The sequence below is a fragment of the Aythya ferina genome (assembly GCF_964211825.1).
Source record: "Aythya ferina genome assembly, chromosome: Z".
Taxonomy (NCBI): domain Eukaryota; kingdom Metazoa; phylum Chordata; class Aves; order Anseriformes; family Anatidae; genus Aythya; species Aythya ferina.
In genome coordinates this window covers 28,084,494-28,104,792 of record NC_140299.1, presented here as the reverse complement: position 1 = coordinate 28,104,792, position 20,299 = coordinate 28,084,494, and the positions used below count along the sequence as shown (strand labels likewise).

The 20,299-nt window shown below is 39.6% G+C and overlaps 1 protein-coding gene across 3 annotated transcripts in view; it reads right to left on the bottom strand.

Annotated features, from left to right (window-relative positions):
- Positions 1-20,299, bottom strand: part of DOCK8 (dedicator of cytokinesis 8) — a 94,942-nt gene that overhangs the window by 31,472 nt on the left and 43,171 nt on the right. For all 3 annotated transcript variants that reach the window (XM_084504714.1, XM_084504716.1, XM_084504715.1), the window contains 13 exons: positions 17,596-17,713; positions 15,868-15,938; positions 15,054-15,192; positions 13,459-13,560; positions 12,592-12,687; positions 11,285-11,519; positions 10,191-10,355; positions 8,293-8,468; positions 6,347-6,442; positions 4,948-5,043; positions 3,987-4,136; positions 1,471-1,584; positions 193-348 (listed from right to left, as the gene is read on the bottom strand). In XM_084504714.1, the coding sequence (XP_084360840.1) occupies positions 193-348; positions 1,471-1,584; positions 3,987-4,136; positions 4,948-5,043; positions 6,347-6,442; positions 8,293-8,468; positions 10,191-10,355; positions 11,285-11,519; positions 12,592-12,687; positions 13,459-13,560; positions 15,054-15,192; positions 15,868-15,938; positions 17,596-17,713 (1,714 nt within the window). The remainder of the gene's footprint in view (positions 1-192; positions 349-1,470; positions 1,585-3,986; positions 4,137-4,947; positions 5,044-6,346; positions 6,443-8,292; positions 8,469-10,190; positions 10,356-11,284; positions 11,520-12,591; positions 12,688-13,458; positions 13,561-15,053; positions 15,193-15,867; positions 15,939-17,595; positions 17,714-20,299) is intronic.

Here is a 20,299-nt window from a genome sequence, read left to right as displayed (position 1 = left end):
GTCAAATTTTGCAGTAGCACTCCTTAGTCTTTACTCTTTTGCCCCTTTTCTTACAAGAAGGAAGTTGTTCTTCCTGATCCAGTGGTGGCTGAGTAATTCTAACCTAAGCAGAGTAATACAGAGCAACAGAAATCTTTCTCTACATTCGTTGTTCAGGTGAAGTCCACATACCATTGCCTGAGGGATGCCTACCTGGGAGGACAAAGAGGGGGAGGGGGATGCTGGAGCAGAGGCTGAGGTCATGAAGAAGAGGTTCAGATTGAGGTAGTGCTCATGGCTGCAGAGAATTCTCAGGAATTCCAGCCTCATAGAAATCAGGGTGGAGAGTGAATTCAGCTTGTTTGAGAGCTAGAAAAACAAACCAAAAAATGTGCCTCGTGACTGGTGTTTGCTATTTAAATTACCATGCAGTAAAATATCCTCCTTCCTGAAACAGAATCAGCCAATTTAACAGAAGTAGCCAAATAGCCCAGCATGCATTAAAATGCTCAGTGTTTCCCTGTACCTAACCACTGTTTCCATCCATTAGGCAGTGTTTGTTTGGAATGGTGGGTGATGTTTTTTTTTCCCTTCTGGCTGACTTCCCAACTTCCCAAGAGACTGTCATTTATTTTTTCCCTCCCAGAAGAAAAACACATAATACTTTTTCCCTTTTACATAACAAGATTAAAATCAAACAACACTTTGCTGAGTCTGTGGCAAATTCATCAAAAGGCCAGCTAGTCAGCACACAGCACCAGTGGTCTTGTGATGCCCCTTCATAATAATACTGATATTAGTCGGGTTTTGCACATACTATACAAAACTGGGGTGGCAGACACCTTGAATTCTCCCATCTCCTATTAGCTGACAGCTTTGCCTTGTTTTGGCAGAAAATCTGCAGCAGGTATATTGATTCACTAGAAAGAAGGAAAACCTTCCAACTCAAATATAACAAATAATTTCATACTACTACCCTGAAAACATAATTTATTTTTAATTTTTTTTTTTGGAGTTTTTTTGTCCTGGTTTCAGCTAGGATAAACCACAACACTTGTAAAGCAAGAAGACAGAGGTGGATGATTTTGGTCGAACCTCCCAAATCTAAAAATTGCCTATAACAGCAATGTTTTAGTGAGAGACCAAAGCTGCTCTGTATACTCTGCAGGCCTTGAGGATCACAAGGGCTGCTACTAAGGGATGTAAAAAAGAAAGGGAAGAAAAGTAGCCCATGGATGCCCTGCAGCAGTGTAAAGTATGGCATTTCTAAAATAATCCTAACTTCTACTCTTTTGTTTTGTTTTGTTTTGTTTTGTTTCCTGCAGACCACAAATCAAGAGGTTTAAACTCTCTGTATATGCAGTAGGAATAGGAAAATTACCTTACCCTTTAACACAACTCACAGGATCCTGATGGATAAATGAATCAAACAGAACAGAACACAAGACTGGCAATAAGCCAAGCACAATCCCAATCACGCATGATGCATACCTGATTACAATAATGTTTGATGAGATTAAACACAAATCCTCGGTCCATTAAAGAAAGAAGATCATACAGGAAAAATGCCAAGCTGATATTAATTTTTTCTGCTTGTTCACTTTCCTTTAAAAAAATAAGGGGGTGGGGAAAGAGAAGGGGAAAGACAGTTATGATTTATAAATGTCATGTCACCTTCATATAAATGTCACCTTCAAAGGTGGAAGACTTTTTAGAATCACTGAAAAATACTGCAGGGGACAGCTCCCAGAAACATGTCATGGAATAGACTGGACAAATTGTTTCACTTCCCTAGTTTACATGATCTTGTTAGAATTATGCAGAATCACTCCTGTAAATGATTTCAACTGTTTCTGCTTTCAGAGAAAAATTGGAATAGGAAGAATGACCAAGTTTATCTTTGCAAACCTTTGGGCTGACAACACTGAAATGGAAATTGAAACCAGTTCTGAACTACCTAACAGCTCAAAAATTGTATATGCCTCTCCTCTCCTTGCCTCGCCTCGCCTCTCCTCGCCTCTCCTTGCCTCGCCTCGCCTCTCCTCGCCTCTCCTTGCCTTGCCTCTCCTCGCCTCTCCTCGCCGCAAAAAATGTTTAGGTATGAAACATATTGTTTTAAAATATTATTAATAAAAATATTCTCTGGATATACCGATGGAATGCCAAGTACTTTGTTTAGAAATTTCATGTTTAAAGCTGATCAGAAAAACATTATCTCTAAGATAAACCTGTGGGTTCTAACACTTGGCAACTAAACTCCTTTATATTTACAATTGGCCTGATTACCACAGGCACACAAAGAACTCCACGTACACTCTAAAACAAGGGTACAATTATTCCAAACATATCAGTTTAAATTATAATAGCTCAGTAGCATATGTTGTTCACCAAGAAGAATTTGTGGAGGTGCCCAAGGGGTCTGCCCGCGCTTAATGCTCATAGCCCTCAGGTGGGTTAACTGAAGACTGACAGGAGATGACTGCAAAAAATGTTACTGCTACTGTTATCTCTGACTAGTGAGAGCAGGTGTGCAGCACCTCAGGGTGCTTATGACTTAATTTTTCATTTTTCAACCTTTCTGTTGCTTTTCAGGAACATATATATATATATATATTATGATATGAATTTACACTGCAAAATATTTTTCAACTGTGCTGAAAAAATAGTTTCCCACCAGCTTACAGGGTATTCTAAACCTCAGTTGAATCTAACATGACCAACCATGTATCGAAACATACAGATTATAACTTCATGGGTTTAAAAAGCAGACAAGTATCAGCTCCTGCTGTTCTGTACAACTAATCATCAACCTTAATTCTACAAACACTGCAGTAAGATTTTAACATATAATTAGGCTCTGTATACTCAATCAAAATTGAATTGATTTAACAGTCCATAAAAACTCGTGTATTTCTCATGAAAAAGCCGTAAAATACTAATATATTGGCAAAACTTACAGTTCTATTAAAACATTTTAATGTAGCAATTTTTTATCACACAACATAATAAATAAAAATCACTGATGCCTTAAGTGAACATTTCCATGAAATGCTTTCCCTGCACGTGGCCATCACAGTAGCACACCAAAGGATGGAGTGGAACAAAGGCTGATAACTTCAGAAACAACTTTTTGGTGGACAGTGATGGTCAACTATGCCATTCCCTCTCCTCAATTGTCCGGTTGTGGTCCTTCACTAGTTTCAGCCGCTTGACAGCACAGCTGGGCACAGGTGGAGAACTGGACTGAGGACCCAAGCTGGTTGAGCAGTAATTGACCAGGTCAGCTTTCCAGCCTGGTTTGCCCTGTGGCAGAACGTACTGCCCTGCCAGCATAGTGCTTTGGCAGCTCTGGGGCATGAAAATAAACCAGCTGCAACAACAGAGTGAACAAAAGTCACCCACTGGGTATCTGTGGCCTTCACTTTATGTAATGGCCAGTGGGGAGTGGCATCAGTGATGCCAGTTAACAGTACTGATCACAGAATCACAGAATCACAGAATTACAAATTGCATTTCATGATCCCTTTAGCTTTAATAATCTGTTATATTAATGGAACGTTAAAATATACCGGGAGAAAGACTTACATGGGTTTTACATTTATTTCTTGTCTTTGAGTTTCATGTGACCAATGCATCTTCAGAGATATTTGGGGTTATATCACTCATGGCTAGGTTTTGCAGACCTCAGGAGGTACATTGCATTCATGTTACAACCAGGGAAGTCAAACATAGAAAGAAGGGCTATGCAGTAGGATTGAGGGTAATGGGAAAAGGGAATAAAAGAAAAAAGCCACACACAGGCTGAACAACCAAACATAAAGCAACACTGCTACTGAAAGGGGGAGTCCAACCTTTCCTGTCTTCAGGAAAAGGGATTCCCTCCCACACCAAGACTACAGCCTCAGTTTTGGTCTAATTCTTGTGACACTCTTGAAGGTAAAATAGGATTAAATACAGCTTAGTGTAATGTAACATGACCAGCCATGATGCTTATTTCATACATTTACCTTCTGTGGTTTGACTAAAAGTGCAGCAATCTCTGAAGTAACCACACTAACTATGGTGGTAATATCATCTTTGAAACGGTCAGAGAACCGGCTTCTTCGAGGGTTGTCCTGTTTCTCTATATTGTGAACATACTGAGCCATGCTTTTTATCTGCAAAGAAAAAAAAAAGGAAACAGAGGTATAATGGAGATATAACTACTGCTTTAAGTTAGTCCATGAGAGTAAGATTCATAAGATTCTTTACTTATTTCACCCTGAATGTAGCCACCGTCATCTTCTCAGAGTAACTTGACGAATCCTACCTTTATTGGCAATGACAACAGAGAGCCTACGGCTTGACCGTAGATGGTCACTCATTCTTGCTCATGATCACTTGGCTGGCTGCTCTTAGCACTGAGGCTGGGATGACCCTCACCGGTCCCCTGCCCCTGAAGCTCTGAAATTCTGCTGTTTGTACCTTCTGGCCCTCATGATGACACTTTTGGAGTTAATTCCCACTCCTTGACCTGCTGTTGTGTTGTTTATATGCTTTCAGTGGAAACCAGTATGTCAAAAAAATTTCCAGTGGCCTCTGTCACCTCAGGGCTCTGTAAAACTGAGTTTGGGAAGCCTTGCCACTTCACCTATGTTATTAACAAAGTGTAAGAAATGGGAGCAATTATTCACAGAAAAGGAAGAAAGGGCTCAGTTTGACAAGTCTTTCAGACTTCTGTAGCTGTAGACCACTGTGCATGTAGTTCATGTGAGATTTTGGTGTTACAGGATGTCAATTTGAATGGGAGTGAATATGGAGAATTCTTCACATGTACTTCTATTATCTGGAATTTTACAGATAACATCACAGATAATGTCACAGTGGGATTGAATAACTGAAGACATTGTGGTCCAACTAAAGCTGTGACTGCTGTACATGCTACATTTCACCATCAACTTGATATAAAACACCACTGATATATCTTACCAGGAGTTCAAAGAAGAACCAGGCGTACTTGAAGACAGTCTCTCTCACCATACCCGTGCTGACCACCATCTGCAGTGCCAGCTCCTCATGAAAGTGCTAGATAATAAACACAAAGTGTTGGTCAATGGCTTTTCATCCAACTCTTCCTTCAGTGTCAACTAACTCCCAACACTCACACCTTCAACATCCCTCATACTGGAGTCAGTAGCTGGTTGGGGACATGTGGACATCCCCGTAGGATGAGAAGATTGATTTTACTAAAATGCCACATAAGTAATGATGGCAGCAATCAGGCTTTTGGATCCATTTTTCTGTGGATCCAGAACCTTGGATAACCAAATTGGAAAATGACTTTGGTCCATCTTCAGCCTGTTGGCTGTGTGCCTGGCAGTGAGCAGCCACATCCTCTGCTCTCTCCTGAGTGTTGCTATTTAGTCCATTTGTGTTTCCTGAGAGAAGGCAGAAGTAAGATTAACTCTGTGGTGGGAGGGACAGACACAGAAACAACCACAGCAGACCCTTCATCAAGTTTTTGGTTGGACACCACTCTCTTTGCAGTGAGATCCTAACATAAGACTCATAGTCCCAATGATCTCAACTTTTAGGAAGCTCAGATCTGGACTAAGCATTTATTGCAGTGTCTATTGCCTGTTTCTGACACACAAAAAAATAAAGCTAAAGAAATTCCTAAGGCTATTACATTCAATAGAACACAATAATGCAGACAAGATTAAGGATGGGTATGAACCTATGCTTTTTGACATAAATCAAAATGATAAACAGGAATAAGAAGGAACAAGTGTCTCTTAACCACAACACAATTTCTGGACTGCTCACTGTAGAGTTTTTCCCTAGCTTCTTCATCCAAAGCCACTCCTGCTGATTAATGCCAAACATGAGATGCAGCTCTGGAGGAATTAGCTATCTAATATGGTATCTTCTATGTTGCCAAAAAGCTATTTGGGGTTACATACTCAGGATGAGGAGGAATTTCTTGGTTCTAAAAGCCACAAAAAGGGGAGAAGTAAAACATTCCTTACAGAAGACTGAGGTGGCAAACGTGTCTGAATGCAATTTATGGTAACATGTAAAGGCAGGTATCCAAGGGGAAAAAGCAGTGAAAAAAGACAGAGGCCCTAGCACCTTGAGAAAGAGAGAAAAGGGAGGATCTGGGCAGGCTGCTACTTGTCTAAATCTGTCCCAGAAAAAGAATCTAAAGACTCTGGAGCAGAGGCAAAAACGTTCGGGCAATATTTACCCACAGATTCAGTATTCCACCACAGACTCCCTGTTCAACAAAACTGGTTGTTATTTTGTTCTCCCTCTCCTCTCTCCATGTGTAGAAGTGCTTATTACCAGCACTGTCCCCAGAGACTCCAGGCTCTGTTAATTTGCCTACCTTTTTATTGGATGGTCTTGGATTTGCACAAACGCTTGGCATATCATTTGTTCCTTCAATGTAAAAAGACATCCGACTGGAGCTGTGATCCACAGGCTGAAGAGAATGGCCAGAAGAAATATATACATAATAAGTTAGTGCATAGAACATGCTAATTACCAGAAAATAAATCAGCAGTGGTGTTTTCTTGTCAGGTAAATACAGATGTTCACCTGAACATCTTTTCTGCTTCTTTCTCTCCCACCGGTCCTCCTCCCTCGGGGAGGCCAAAGACCACCTGAATTTGGCAGACACAGGAGTGTGAAAATACCAACACTGACATCATGTGCCCAACGTCAGCACTGCAGCTGTGCTTTGCAAGCTCTAAATTTCACCCTCGAAAGTCTTTTGAAAGGTCCTTCAAGTATATTCGGTAGTTCTACATCCTAAATAAACTCTCATTTGGGATTCTTCCTTCCACGAAAAGTAATGATAATGTAGACAGTGAAATGGCAGTAGTCACTCAAGCATTGCAAATTGCTACATTTATCAATGTGATGAAGCTGTAATATCAAATGTTTTAACTGTGTATTAATTTGGAAAAAATAAAAATATCCTGAAATCAGTTTTTGTTGTTTGTTTTTTTGTTTGTTTAGGACACAGTACCTTAGAATAAAATTTGTAAGGCTATTAAGTTGAAATCTACACTATTAAAAATTGCTCTGGATGTATGCATATACCCATAAAAACAAACCAAATAGATTAGCAAAGCCTATGCACCTTACTAGTGATGGTTTAGTTTGCTAAAGACAAGCCGTTGTTCACTTTAACTGGAGATGCACCTGATCATTCACTGGAAAAAAGACCTCAAAATGTTTCTGAAAATAACCTTCTTGAGAAGCAGTATTTCACATACATAACACTCAAAGCAAAAGGAAGGGGCATATGGTTCCAAGATGCTGCAGAGCTCTGCCAGGGCTGTAGCTTGGAGCAGGCTCCCTGCACAGGGGTAAAATCCTGTAGCTGTGAGAGCCCAGGCTTCCTAGTTTCTGCTGAATGAGGAACTTTAGATTTTGTTTCCCCTAGAGAGATGAACACGTCTGTCTTCAAAAAGCTCTGAGATGAGCAGAGGACACTGGAGATCAGCAAGCGCTTGGTGCCCATCAGGGAAGCAAAATCACGCTTCTTAGTTCATCCCTTCCTATCCTGTAATCTCTTGGTGGCATGTGTAGTTCTGGATGAGAAAGACAGATGAAGATTGTACTTCACTCTGTGTGTGAATTAAGCATTTGGAAAGACTCAGTTACAAAACCCACACAAGACATCTTCACTGTAGATGATATCAAATCATGGGGCTGTTGCTATATATATTGCCTAATTATTTTTTATTTAATGGGAAACTATTTACCATGAAACAGGTTTTGTGAATATAAAATAACAATAAAAAGAGTGAAGAGGAATCAGAATAAATTATCGGTGTATTTTAGGAAACCTATTTCCATCTCAAGGACTCTTTCACTGCTTTTAGAAAGTGAACCTGTTCCCACTGTAATCAACAGCAGTCTTTTTTCACACTGGCTTTCTGAAAGCTGGAGCATGTCTCCCTGAACACTCTAGGAAATAATGTGAACAGAACTTAAACATGAAGAATGGGAGAGTGAAGCACCTTGGAAAAGCTATTCTTTCTGCGGGGTGGCTAAGCCTCAAACTTGGTCAGAGTTCTTAGCTCTTGCTCTACTTACTGATAGGAGACATCAAAATTTAACAAAGGGGATATAATATATGCACATGCCAAATCAGAAAAACAGCAGATGCTTCTGGTGCAAATCCAACTCTGGTTAGTATGTATACATATCACCAGAATGATATGTACAAGAAGCAAATCCAACTCTTAAAGAGCAAATCTAGATTCTCAGCCCAGGTTTAGGCCCATACACTTCTCCAGATACTTGACTTCCTTCTCTTACCTTGGATGACATGATGCTTTTGACCTCCTCATCAGTAGCAGCCTGTGTAACAGTAATGTCAGGATTGCTGCAGCTTATAACCCGGCTCTGCAGAAGTTTACTCCCCACAGCCACTGCAGAAGCACGCCCAAACGTGTAATAACGAGACTCCGACAGAACGGCACTGCCCCCTGCACCTGCTCAGGGGGAGATGTTTGAAATAAGACTGAAGGCCATATTTATTGAGATTCACTGAGATCTCTGCTCGGTGCTGCTATAGCATCAGCAGTATGAATAGTATAGAGTTCTCAAAAATCTCAACACCAACAGCTTTGTTAACAAATTAATTAGGCACTGAATAACAAGGAAAAGACATTTTGGGAGACTACAGGGTCTACGATAAGGTGACTGTGCGTGTGGTTGTGAAAGATTAAGAAGACTATCTGAGTAGCAGCACTACTGTAGTAGTTCTTTCTTCCCTCTATCACCTCTTTTTAATTTTCTATAGATCAAGACAAGATTCACGTGCCTGAACAGATAAAATTTAACATCATACTCAAAGTAGCCAAGAAGGCTGGTAGATTTGCCTGTAGGAATTTCGCTAAACAATTACATAGTTTTCAGCTTCCCGGTGGATCTTATTTTTCCACGATAAAGATTTACTAATCTTTAGGCAAACTTAGAGGTTTTAGCCCATCCAAATGTCAGCCTAAATGTTACTCAAGGGAGGTTTAAATGAGTATTTGGAAAAGACTTCCATATCTTTAGTTCCTACAGCACAGCTGCTTGGTGGTATGTCAGTCAATACATAGCAATTGATCATATGAATCCTATAGGTTTTAGGACAATGGACACCAACAGAATCACAGAATCAGTGAACGGTTAAGGTTAGAAAGGTCCTCTTGAGGTCATCTCATCCAAACCCCTCCTCAAGCAGGTTACCAAGGTCCCTGTCCTGGTTTTTGAGTATCTACAAAGAGGAAGACTCCACAACCTTTCTGGGCAACCTATTCCATTGCTCCGTCACTGGTACAGTACAGAAGCGTTTCCTGATGTTTAGATGGAATCTCTTGTATTCCAGATTGTGCCCTTTGCTTCTTGTCCTGGGCACAGCTGAAAAGAGCCTGACTCTGTTCTTTGTTGCACCCTCCATTGTTATTTAGAGAAATGGGTAAGAACCCCTAGATCCCCCTCTTCTTCAGGCTGAACAGTCCCAGGTCTTTCAGACTTTCTTCATGGAGTGATGCTACAGTTCACTGATCATCTTGGTGGCCCTCCATTCAACTTTTTCCACTATATTCATCTCTCTCTTGTACTGGGGAACCCAGAACTAGACACAGCACTCCATTGGTGGCCTCATCAGTACTGAATAAAAGGGAAATATTGTCTCCCTCAACCTGTTGGCCAATGTACAGGATTTTATTCTCTGATGACATGTTTAATGCAATGGAGAAATTAGCAAAGCTTGGGCTTGTGCCACTTAGCCGTAAGTTCATTTGCATGGAAAACAGTTAACTGATTTACAGGCCAGTAAGAAATTGGCACCTTAAGGCCATTTTAATTTTGGAGGAAATTTCTTTGAAGAAAACCTCAGTTTAGGACATGTCTTGCACTTCTGTCTCCATGGAGCTACATGTTGCATGTAGCCACAAAACCCTCTGACCCAGACTCTGGATTTTAAACAAAGGACAGTGAGAGAGAGATTATGGGAGGCAAATCTATGTTGCTCTCTGCAGCACTCAGATCCTGACCCTCTGAGAAAACTGATATATCTAAACGGTGCTGTGCTTGAAAGGTCTGGGTATAAGAAGTTCTGTTTTGCTATTTTATGGGTCAGTTTCCTATGTCTCAGAAGCAGCACACTAACTAGCATTTACCAAGAAAAAAGAATTCTTTTGCAACCATTGCATCAATGTTACCTGGTTTGGCCACTTCTCTTTGAGGGTCTGGCAGTCGAAATACATAGTAGACATAAGATGCCAGAAGGCAGTTTCTCCCATGCTGGTCTTTGCTCAGATCTTTGCTGTTGTGGAGACTGTTCACTATTGCAACGACAGATTCAAAGGCAAATTGCGAGAAGTTGGCTGTGAAGCAAAAGGCAAGAATTAGTCTCAGCCCTGAAGGGTGTAACACAAATAGATCAGGGCATTTCAACTAATTCATACATGCTTTAATTCTGTCCTTAACAAATTCACAGCTACAGATAGCAGTTGTTATACCATGCCAGAATCAAAGTGTATATAGACCAATAACCCATCTTCAATAGACCTACTTCCTGCTTCTCCACCACTTAGTGCTACATAAAGGCAGACCCTAACTGTTAATTATCATTTCTAGCAGCCTTCAGGCATTTCCGATAAAATATCTACTTGAAAGGCACCAATACTCATTCTCCTCCAGCTGACAGGGAAATACAAGCTACCAGGCTCTTCCACAAATAATATAGTGAATGACAAGTACTGATTATCAAAATGAGATAGGAAATCAACCGCACCACTCTCTCCAAGTATGCTTTCCTTCCAGATATAACATAAGTAATAGGCAGCTGGCAGCTTCAGAACCATAAAATGCATGACTATATCATCTCTGTTTTTGTGTTCACTCCATTCTGTCTAAAAATATTTGGGCAGCGGAAGTGGTGCAATCAGCAGTGTCAGCTGTAGAATAAGTTATTTTGCCAGTGTTTCCCTTGCAAAGCAACTAACTCTAAACAAAATTAAACCACAAACCTGCTTCTGACATGTCTCTCCAGGTGAGTAAACAATTACAATTAAAACTATGTCTAAAAGAGAGGCACCTCTAAGAGTCTTATGTGTGGGGAGAAGGACAGACAATCTAATCAATCCTGATTAAATTGCGTTGTGAAATTTTGTCTTGAGAAGTACTCAAGGTGGTCCTTCTGAAGTGGACCACCCAACTACTAAATCTGAGCCTGGATAATTAGCAAGCTTTTCCACATCCACATATTTAGTTTGCTTACACTGCCATTCCATGACCATGCATCAGTAAATACCTGTCTGGCCAGCAATGACCATGGGCTGTACAGCCAGCTGGAAAAGTTTATCTAGTACCAAATGTAAAAACAAAACAAGAGGTTCAAGGCGTGAAGAATTCAAACAGATAATGCTGAGCTTTAGTTCATGTTCCAGTGTAGCCTCTGTGATCTTCTGGTCCATCAGTCGAATGGGGAAGGTCACTTGACTTTCCAGAGAGTGGCATAGAGTGAAGAACTTCTCCAGGTGATTGTCCTGCAAATACCGTGCACTCACAGTTAACAAAGTTGATATAGGTCAGCCTGCTTCTACCTAAGCAGAGCCTGATATGGGGAGAAAAAATATTTTAACCCTTCTGACTTAAAGTGGTGATTAGCTCTAGAGACCAATTTCTAAGTTAACTGGCACAATGATTTCTTTGCTCCTTTTCATCTGGTTCAAATTCAGAATGTGGTCAGCTCAGATTAAAAGCAGAAAAGCTAACAGCTGCAGTAAAGTGATTGCTTCATTTCATGATAATGCTGTTCCTTCTCCCTGTCACATCCTAAGTTTATAGCTCCTCTGACACCTGCATCTAAGTCTCACTTCCAGCTATGTACAAGCTATGTGCCTTATGAGTAAGCCACACTTGTATGTAAAAAGTATGCTATAAAAGGGTAGCAGACCTGCTTCAGACACAGGATCTCTGGTTGTTTGGACGTAGCTATCAGAGTTAACCAGAATAAGAAAGAGAGTAGGAGACACAATAAAACACCAGAAACAAGCAATCTGTTGAGCATCAAATTCCAACAAAAATGGGAAAGCTCTGATTTTCTATCACACTTAAATGACCAGATTCCTAGAGTTCTCATTCAGCACTAAGCTTGGGTCCCTAGACCACATGGCATGGAAGGCTGAGCTGCCTAAAGCATTTTGGCAGTGCATCCTGTCCCTGAAGGAGGGGAGATGCCATGCTTCTCTGCAGATGTGGGTACACTGTCTGACCTAACTTCGCAGAACAGAAGACACACACAGAAGAAACTGGCACTGCACCCTGCCAGTGTCCTTCAAACACAGCCTCAGCAGATCTCTGCTGAGATGAGAGGACATCAGACTCCCTATCACTTGATGTGACTGGCTGCTGAGAGTGCTCATTTGTTCACTCACTGAACCCATGGATTTCATTCACTGATAATATCAGGTTCTTTCCACAGCTACAAGGCAGTAGGAACATTTTAGTTGTTTTCAAACCTGTGGAGGCTTAAATGTCTCCAGTCTTCAATCAGCCTGTACATCTGAACTCTCTTTGAAATGAAACTACAACTTCATATTGCTTCTGATGCATTACCTGGGTGTGAACAGATGAAACAGCTTGCACTTCAATATTGAAAACACCCTTGTGTCCTTCAACCCACTTAATAGGCGGTGTCTGTGGTGGAACTTTCTGTGATAGAAAAGAAATACGGGAATCATTGTCTTCCTTTCAATGATCAAACAGAAAGCCTGTTTACATGGGTCTGTAGGGTCTTCATGTGTTCACTTCACTTCAGATACCTAATTCAATGCCATACAGAGGACCCAAGTTAGGCATCTTCTTGCTGTTATAGACTATATGAATTAAAACTGATGCATTGAAAAGGGAAATGTGGAACTTTTCAGCTGGATGCCTAGCATAGACAGTGTGAATGCACATCACCTTACGGGAATTTTTTAAGGTTAGAAGTTCACAGTTAACGCAATGCCAAAGGCACTCATTGGTGATGTCGTACCCATGGACAGTTTTTAAAGCCATGAACATTTTCTAAACCTGTTGACAGTTTCCTAGTTGCCATATTTTACTCAGATGGCAGTTTTGTGCTCTAGTAGCAGCACCTGATTTCATTTCCTCTCCCTTTCCCATGCAGCCACAAAAAATGAGCAAATCATGCTGTGAAAAAGCAAATTATTAAATTGACGCCCTCTAAACAGATGTATCACTGGTTAGACAATTTGCAATGATCTGTTTGGATTAATAATTTAAAAAACACAATATAACAATTTAAAATAATAATAACACCAATAAAAATAACAACAACATTTTTCTCCAGAGCTTTCACCCTTTAAAGTACAAAAAGGGGCAATTGTCTACAAACAGACACTAATGTTAGATCATAAAATACTCATAATGTTCTTCTACACTGGGAAAATATTATCTTTTTATAATTTTCTTTGTTACCTCAGGAGAGTGAATCGAGTAGTGAAAAGGCAGCTTATCCAATGCAACAGGAAGACAATAATGTCCTGTTTGAAGGCGATCATTTAGCAGAATTGGCAGCCACTGAAACAAATGAAGAGAAAATGCAGCAATATTCATGACTATATATGATTAGAGCTATTTATCTAATTTGTTATGGACAGTCAACAGAACAACAAATGAGATATTGACCTGAGTTTCTCTGCTCCAATCCATTCAACAGTAATTTGCATTTTAAATTCACTGATAGCTACTGTAGAAAAATGTACAAGACTGCTTTACAAACCAACTCTTTTGAAGAAAACAAACACAGAGCTTTTAATGTGTGACATATTTTTCAAATAAATCCTATCAGAAAGATTTAATAGGGCCCATGTTCTTATTTAAAAAATAACTTGTCTTGAATAGGCTGATCTTTGGCTTTGAAGCAAATCAACAGAGTTAAAGTTTTGCTAGGGATAAATTGAACATTTTGCTCAATGTCACCATGAGGATTAGAGTCAGAATGACCCATCTGAACTCTGTATTGATATCTGGACACAATTCTTTTTGCTCTTATTTAAATCTGAAAGAGGCTGTGCATTTGAGTAGTACAGTGCAGAAATATTTCATATTTAGGTGAGTAGAAACCTAAAAATTAAGTCCTCGCCTATGTCAAGTCTTGCTTTTGAACCACAGGCTAATTTACTTCTTACCAATACTATTGGAATTGCTGGAACTGTATCTGTCCACAAAAGCAAGCCCATTTGAAAGGATTATTGGTACTGGAGTCAAAAACAAACACATACTTCACAACCAGAACAAATGGATAGGATTTGTCTGCCTCCACAGTTCAAGAGCACTAGGACTTTTTCCAATCTAAAGTATTACCATAATTTATGCTTTCGTCTCATTTTAAAATCTCTCTAGTTAAAAATATCTATTGATAAAGAAAAATGTCAAAGAGGTTATACTGCAGTATGCATTTCTTATGCTAAAACATGCTAGGTTCAACATGAAGATAAACCAAAGTGACAGAATTACGTTTTGGCTTCTGGATTTTTTGTGTTTTTTATTTTGACAAGGGTAAAGGCCAGTTTTAACATAAACTATGCATTATAAAGCTTAATTTAAAATATTATTTTAGTTGTTACCTCATGTATGACCGTGTTAGATAACAGTAAATAACAGTAACTGCTTTTTAATTTTTTTTTCTAGTTAATAGAATCTAACTGAATTAGGTGCTATGCTATAAAGCACTATTGTTGAAAATATTTAGGCGTATACCAAACTTCACTTGCTTTGTGTGAATTCATCAACTTCAAAGATGCTTACCAATGTAAAGATACAGGACAAGAATGTAACATAGCACAAGTTTCATCTGTATTTTTAAAACCTGTACACTTAATGAACATACAAACATGCCTGTGTTACCTGTGAATTGACTATGAGGACCTTCTACAGTTTTTGATGTGTTACCACAACCAGAAAGGAAAGGTGTGACAATAGTCTTGACAAGCAGAGTCTATATGCATAGGATGCACACCATACCCACTTACCCACCACACATGTACACATTTTTATTAAAGGAAACTTACTGAATACCCGACAACGGTTTCCACAGATGCTCCTTGCTTTGGCTGGCAACTGATATGATAGAATGTGAACAATAGATGGTGTTTCTCTGTGAGCTTTGCTGGCAGTTTAATTTTAACTTCTTCATAAAAGTCAGGAGACCTGTTTAAAATAAAATAAAATTTAAAAAAAGACACGCACATCTCCAGAGTAAGTATGAGACTGGGCAGAAGGCGTGTTTGCCAGTAGGCTTCCAGATGTTTATAAGAAAAGTATAGATACTGAAGACAGCCTCTGAGAAAAGTTAAGCAAATGGGGTACACCCATCTCTGGACATACATATGAACTATCTACAGCTTTGAATCAGGGAAAGCACAGATGCAGAGTGTATCAGCTGGAATGTTTCAAGTTATCACCAATCTTCTTACTTTCAAAACCATTCAATCTTAATTTGGGATTTCAGCTGTTACTGTATAAAAACAAATCTTGAATTCACATTCATAAGAGAAAGCCCCTTCAGCTCTTTTGGATCTGTGAATTCATCAAAGTGAATGTTATTACAGAGTCGAGCTGCTGCTTCCTGCTTTTATTCCTTAATCTTCAGACTACAAATATTTTTGACTAACCTTTGACTACAGAGCTCCAAACAAAATAAAGCAATGGTCACTTACGCAAATGCATGTAGTAATCCAAATTAAATACTGACAAGTACTCATAAAAAATAAAGCTTAAAATGGATTAGTACCATTATTCTTTGATTAACTGTGTAGGCTGAGAGTTATGTAAAGAATTTATGAATAATAGATCTCACCTCATACAAATAATAAGAATGCTTACTTGTTATGATATGTGATAGCTGTGTATATCTCCTGCACAAATTCTGGGCCTGAAGATTTCCCAAAAATTACCTGCATTAAGAGGAAAAGAAAGTAACAGCAGTCAGATCTAAAGTATTTAATAGTTATCATCCTGTATCAATCTTAAGACAGTATCTCAAAGCTGAAAATAACCCTTCAGTTTGATCTTTGCATGTTGAAACAAATGTGTTATTACCTGGCACCTTCCCCACACAACATTCAGTGTAAAACACCAGGAAGATGGGGCAAAGGCACTGATTATCTTATATTACATCGTCCAATCATGCACTATGAAAAGTTAGGAACTGCAGAAATGAAGTTGTGATAAGCCTCTTGAACATTACCACATTGCCTTTCATCAAATGTTAAAATGTTAAATTATCTTTTATAAGTTTGTTTTTCAGTTGTATCTTGACCATTTAGGGTGAGGTTCACCTCACCTTAACCTTAGAGGTCCACAGCTCCTTTATGTTTAATGGTGTTTGATTCACTTTTCTCATTTCAGCCTCTGTGGTAAGGTGCTGGAATCCAGCAACCTTAAAGGGAGACCAGGGAAATAAGCTCAGACAAGGATATCTGTACAGCACAAACCCATATGCACTGAGGTGAAGCTCACACTCACAGTGCAGAGTGATGCAAGACAAACTGCCTCTGTCCTAAGTGTTCATCAAAACTTAATTAGTGACATGGGCAAAATTTAACAAAACCTACACTGCAGTATTGTGTGAAAGATAAGTGTTACACACGTATGGCATAGCCCCAGAAGAAGAAATGTGGCTTGGGAAAATATTGTGCTGATGCTCTGATTTCAATTTCAGAGCTCATCTGGAGTAAGGAATGTACAACTGTAAAGTATGCACTGTGCCAGCATACTCATAAAGGCTGATCAGGTGTCAGTTCCTGCTCCAACATATTGCTGAATTAGGGTTCCTCAAAGTAATATTTCCGTTCACTATTTTTCCCTTTAGCATAACTAAAATCACAAAAGTCGTTATCCCATGTCATTCTTAAATAGCCAATGACATGATCTGAAAGTTTCCCAAAAATTTCAGTCTGAAGCTGATGCCTACAGGGATAAAGCACTTCAAGCCTAACACCTGAAGCTTAGTAAAATTGAGGGCAGGATCCTATAGTGAGAAATGTTGGATTACCTGAACACTGACAGCACTGCCTGTTCTGCTAGGAGTGCATTCGTGTGCCTTAACACACACGATGGTTCAGAAAAAACCCTCTAACTAAGCTGCATGATTGTGCACCCATTCACATTCATGCAATGAATATTCCAACTTCTGTGTAGCAGTGTTACATCCTTTGTGTACACACAGTGCATATGGATGGGTTACACTGGAAGGCAGAATGCGTCATTCTTAAAAGGTTTCTGAGGCTCAGTTAATTTTACCGGCAAAGTTTCCAACATGGCATTGGTTTAACATATTGCCACTCTTTTGAAAATAAAGTAGGAAGAGTTAGATAAGAGGGAGGGATATGCCCATGCTCCACTCAAGAGACAGTTTTTTGCTGGCATGAGTCAGGACTGCAGCTCTGCTTCACAATGAAATGACAAGCTTCACAATCTCTCTGATGTTTGCCTTCCTCAGACCCAACTAGAAACTGTGGCAACATAAAGTAAACAGTGAGTTGTCTCTTCAGTGGTTCCTTAGGAATGCACCTAAGCAAAAGGTTGCTGAAAATGCTCAGTTTTTATTACCGGCATTGCACAGGATGGGTCTTCACCACACATAAACTGGATCTTGATAGTAATGTTTCTTGCAGAAGCTGGTCTGTTAGCAAAATTCAGCCTCTGAGGGTAAACGTAGAGGAGATTTCTGAAAGAAAGAGAAAGAAGAATAAAATAGGCAAATGGCAAACTTTTCAAAATGAAGTGCACAAACTAGCTTTTCACTTCTCTCTATTTTTTTTTTCCACTTCTCTTTCACTTCTTTTTTCATTTCTCTCCCTGTTCTTCAGTCCCACCTATATAGGGAAAGCTTTGCAGGAACAATTTCCCAAAAGTTTGCATGGAAAAGATAAGTTCCTTCTGTGACATAAAACATGTTGTGGTTAGGGACTCTAATTTCTAGATACAAATGAATGAATAACTTTGCTTGATGTAATAAAAAGTAGGAATCTCTCAAGAAAGCAGCTCCCTTCTCAGATACAAAGAATCAGATTTTGAAAGGGGAAAGGAATCACTCAGAGAATCACAAATATAACCAACAATATATGTGCCTAGATTACAACACCTAAAGTGGCATGTGTTTCTAGATTATGCAAATTGAAAGGCAGTATTGATAATGCTAAATAAATATAAACAATAAATATAAACAAGAAATTTAACCTGTAATTCTAGAAACTGACAGGAAATGAGTTTCTGAACTCAATTTTTAGTAAGAAATACATATAATACTTTAAAATACATCATACTTTTGCTTCTATACCCTGACCGATTACTAAACTTAAAACGCAACATTAATTTCTGTGGGCTATTTGGCAGCACAGATGGTCTTCTGAGTTCTAGACCCAAGAATTCCAACAGAAGAGTTAAAATGAAAGTCAAAATGAAAATACAAAGCTTTTTCTCCACTGAAGTCTCTGGCGAGTCTGAGATTTCAGCTAGACCTGGACTGCACGCATTCTGGAATCAAGACTATGTCTATGTAATGTGTCATTCTCCCAATTTGGTATAGGATTCTCACTCTTTGTCCTTACAGTATAAGAAATAAGATGAATATTTGGTGGAAGCATATTGGCTTCCAATGAGCAGTACTCATGGACTTTCACCCTTGTTTTGTGTCTGTGACAGTCAGAAACTACACACAAAGTTGCCCTGTCCTTAATCATTGTACCTGAGCTCCTTATTGCTGTTGTCAGCTGAAACTGTGCGGAGTAGCTTTGGAAAACAGTGTCATTAGATCAGATAGTCCATCTTCCTGTTGTTGTATTCTAGGACACGGAAAACTAATTTCCTTATTGAAACTCCTTACTGTCATGTGCCAGAAAGTGACAGTATTCTTCAGTTACAAGGTCCAAGCTACTTTGCCAACCAACACATGCTACATGAGCCATGGCATGTCATAGCAAACAGACCAGTACGTGACTTGCCTTTCCCTTCGCTCAGCATAGCACTCCTGCCTGCCACACTAATGCGCTTTCTTCCTTACCTTCTTACATGCACTTTCTGCTCTACCAAATTCTTTCCAACATGACATTAGCAAAAGCTAAGTGAAAGTGAGAAATATATCAGTAACCTCCACTGAATTATGTCTGGGGAATGGCATACTAAATGAAGGATGTTATCAACATTATGTCTGTCAGAGATGAAGAAATACATATCAGGGAGGGTGCATAATCCAGTTGTTGCTTCATTAATCTGCAGCCCAGCAAAAGATGTCACAAATCCATATAATATCCCTGAGCACTGGATTTTACATTTAGATGTGACTTGAGATGAAAGATATGGAAAATCACAAACAAACAGAGCTCTCTGCTGACTCTGCTGACAACCAAGGAAGCATTACTCCAGCATGTACTGTACTGAAGAGCTAAAGCTTATGCCATTTATGCTCAAGCAGTTTTAGGAACCTTGCTTACATGTGTATTAAACCCATCAGTGCTGAGGAAGAACAGAGGCAAACACTGATTCTGGGTACCCTGAAGAGATGAAAGTGATGGCAGACTCTGAAAGTAGGAAGCTGGGAAGATGATTGAACGAGGTTTCGTGGCACTGCAACAGGGACAGGCATGAACAGTAGATCCTTTGTTGACTAGTGCCTACAGTGCTCCTACCTGCCAGCATCAGTGCCCTCCAGAAACCTCAGAGCCTGGGCATTTCCACACAGAAGTTAGCATGCCCTTAAGGATATGGTGAGCTCCAGGAGGCATCATGTCCCCCTTGAGGCTCTGTGCTGAGCTGAAGTATTCAAACAGCATGCCATAGCAATTGCTTTCAAATACTGTAATTAAACTTCTCCTCTCAGTCTCTCAACAGAAAGAGCAGGGGTCTTTCTCCAACCATAGACAGAAGTGCATACAGAAAACAAAAGAGCCACCCACAAGTCCATAGGCATCTACAACAGCCATGGCAGAACACCCAACACCAACACTAGAGTCCTGAAGGATATCAGTGTTCTGGGGGAGGCACTGATTCAGACAGGTTCTCTGGGTCTGAGGCTGACCCAGCAAAGGCTGTAAAGTAAAAGGCTGTTTCAGCATTGACACAGGACTCAATGCAACAATTCTCATTTGGATTTGCTGACTTTTCTATACTTTCAGAAGACTTAGCAGTGATGATTTGATCACTTCCAATGGCCAAAGCAATGCAGACCAGTATTCTGCCAAAATAAAATCTATGCATACTTTTCAAGACTGTGATCTGACAGAATTCTTGTCTGTAATAATTTGGTGTGTATTAT